The following is a 1,119-nucleotide window of genomic DNA, read 5'->3' as shown; positions in this document are numbered from 1 at the left end:
GATTACAGGGACTTGAACCACTGAATATCCACCAATTTTGTCAACTCAGTGCAAGAGACATAGAATCTGATTTACTCGGAGTATCTACATTATTTTTAATCTTAAGAAGTTTATATAAGCTTTTATATATTCAAAACACAGCTTCCATCAAAGTAAACAGCAAGAAAAAGTGATGAGAACTTCTGCAAATGCACTGCCAGGTAGATTTCAAGAAAATAACACGCAGTTAGGTCATCATCAGTGAGAGTATGGTTTTTAGATTATTTGTCCCGCAGTCATCCCAGCAGGTCAAGAATGACAAACGTAGGAGCGGAATCCAGTTCATCAGCTTTGAATTACCACACTCTTCCTACTAACTGAAATCAACACTTTGCTACTTTTGTCACCAGCTCGCTCACCACACGTGATTTACCCGCCAAGCACAGATGTTCATGAAGTGGTAGCAGAAAAATCGTAACTTGGCACAGGGTAAGGCATTAATGCAGAACCAGAACAAGGGTCACACCTGCCAGGAACAGGGCAAGGCCTTAATGCGGAACTTGTCAGATGAGCAAACGTCACAACCATTTAACAGTAAGAACGGTTAAACACAGATGAAACTGTGTGTTTTTCTTTAGTTCTGTCATTTAAAAAATAAGAGGTATTACAAAAGAACTATTAAACAGTCAGCAGATAAAGACAAATCAGATTCAGACAAGGAGCCATCATGAAAAACGCATCTATGTCTTTACCTTGGCAAAATGGGACTTTGATGGGCTGACTGCATTTTTTTTAAAAAACCCGAAATTACAGACAAAGAGTGGCTGCTTAAAGAGTATTGCAGGGCGGTGAGATTATACCCAAACTATCAGCGCCGGTGGGCAGGCAGGTGCTGCTTCCAGCGCTCTGGCACCTCCGGCCTGGGGCCTGCATCCCTCTGGGTCCGGCTGGAGTCTGACTGGAGAAGTGAGGACCCACGGCAGCCACGCAGCACCCAGCTCTCCCGCCGCTTTTCCTCGCACAGCTGAAGGCACCGACCGGGGAGCTGATGCTCTGCACTGCCCTGCTGGAGCGCCCGGCCTGCAGCGCTACCCGCAAGGCCTGCAGCCCCGGGGAAACCTGCCGAACGCCGGCGCCCGC

The 1,119-nt window shown here is 47.0% G+C and overlaps 1 protein-coding gene across 1 annotated transcript in view; it reads left to right on the top strand.

Moving 5' to 3' along the window:
- Positions 1 to 294: 294 nt before the first annotated feature.
- LOC104385009 overlaps positions 295 to 1,119 on the top strand; it is a 13,336-nt gene continuing 12,511 nt past the window's right edge. The window contains exon 1 of the mRNA XM_009993403.1: positions 295 to 303. Within this exon, the coding sequence (XP_009991705.1) occupies positions 295 to 303 (9 nt within the window). The remainder of the gene's footprint in view (positions 304 to 1,119) is intronic.

This window comes from Chaetura pelagica, unplaced genomic scaffold (assembly GCF_000747805.2).
Source record: "Chaetura pelagica isolate M959 unplaced genomic scaffold, ChaPel_1.0 scaffold101, whole genome shotgun sequence".
NCBI classification, from domain to species: Eukaryota; Metazoa; Chordata; class Aves; order Apodiformes; family Apodidae; genus Chaetura; species Chaetura pelagica.
Note: the sequence above shows the minus strand (reverse complement) of the source record. Positions and strands in the feature narration are given on the sequence as shown.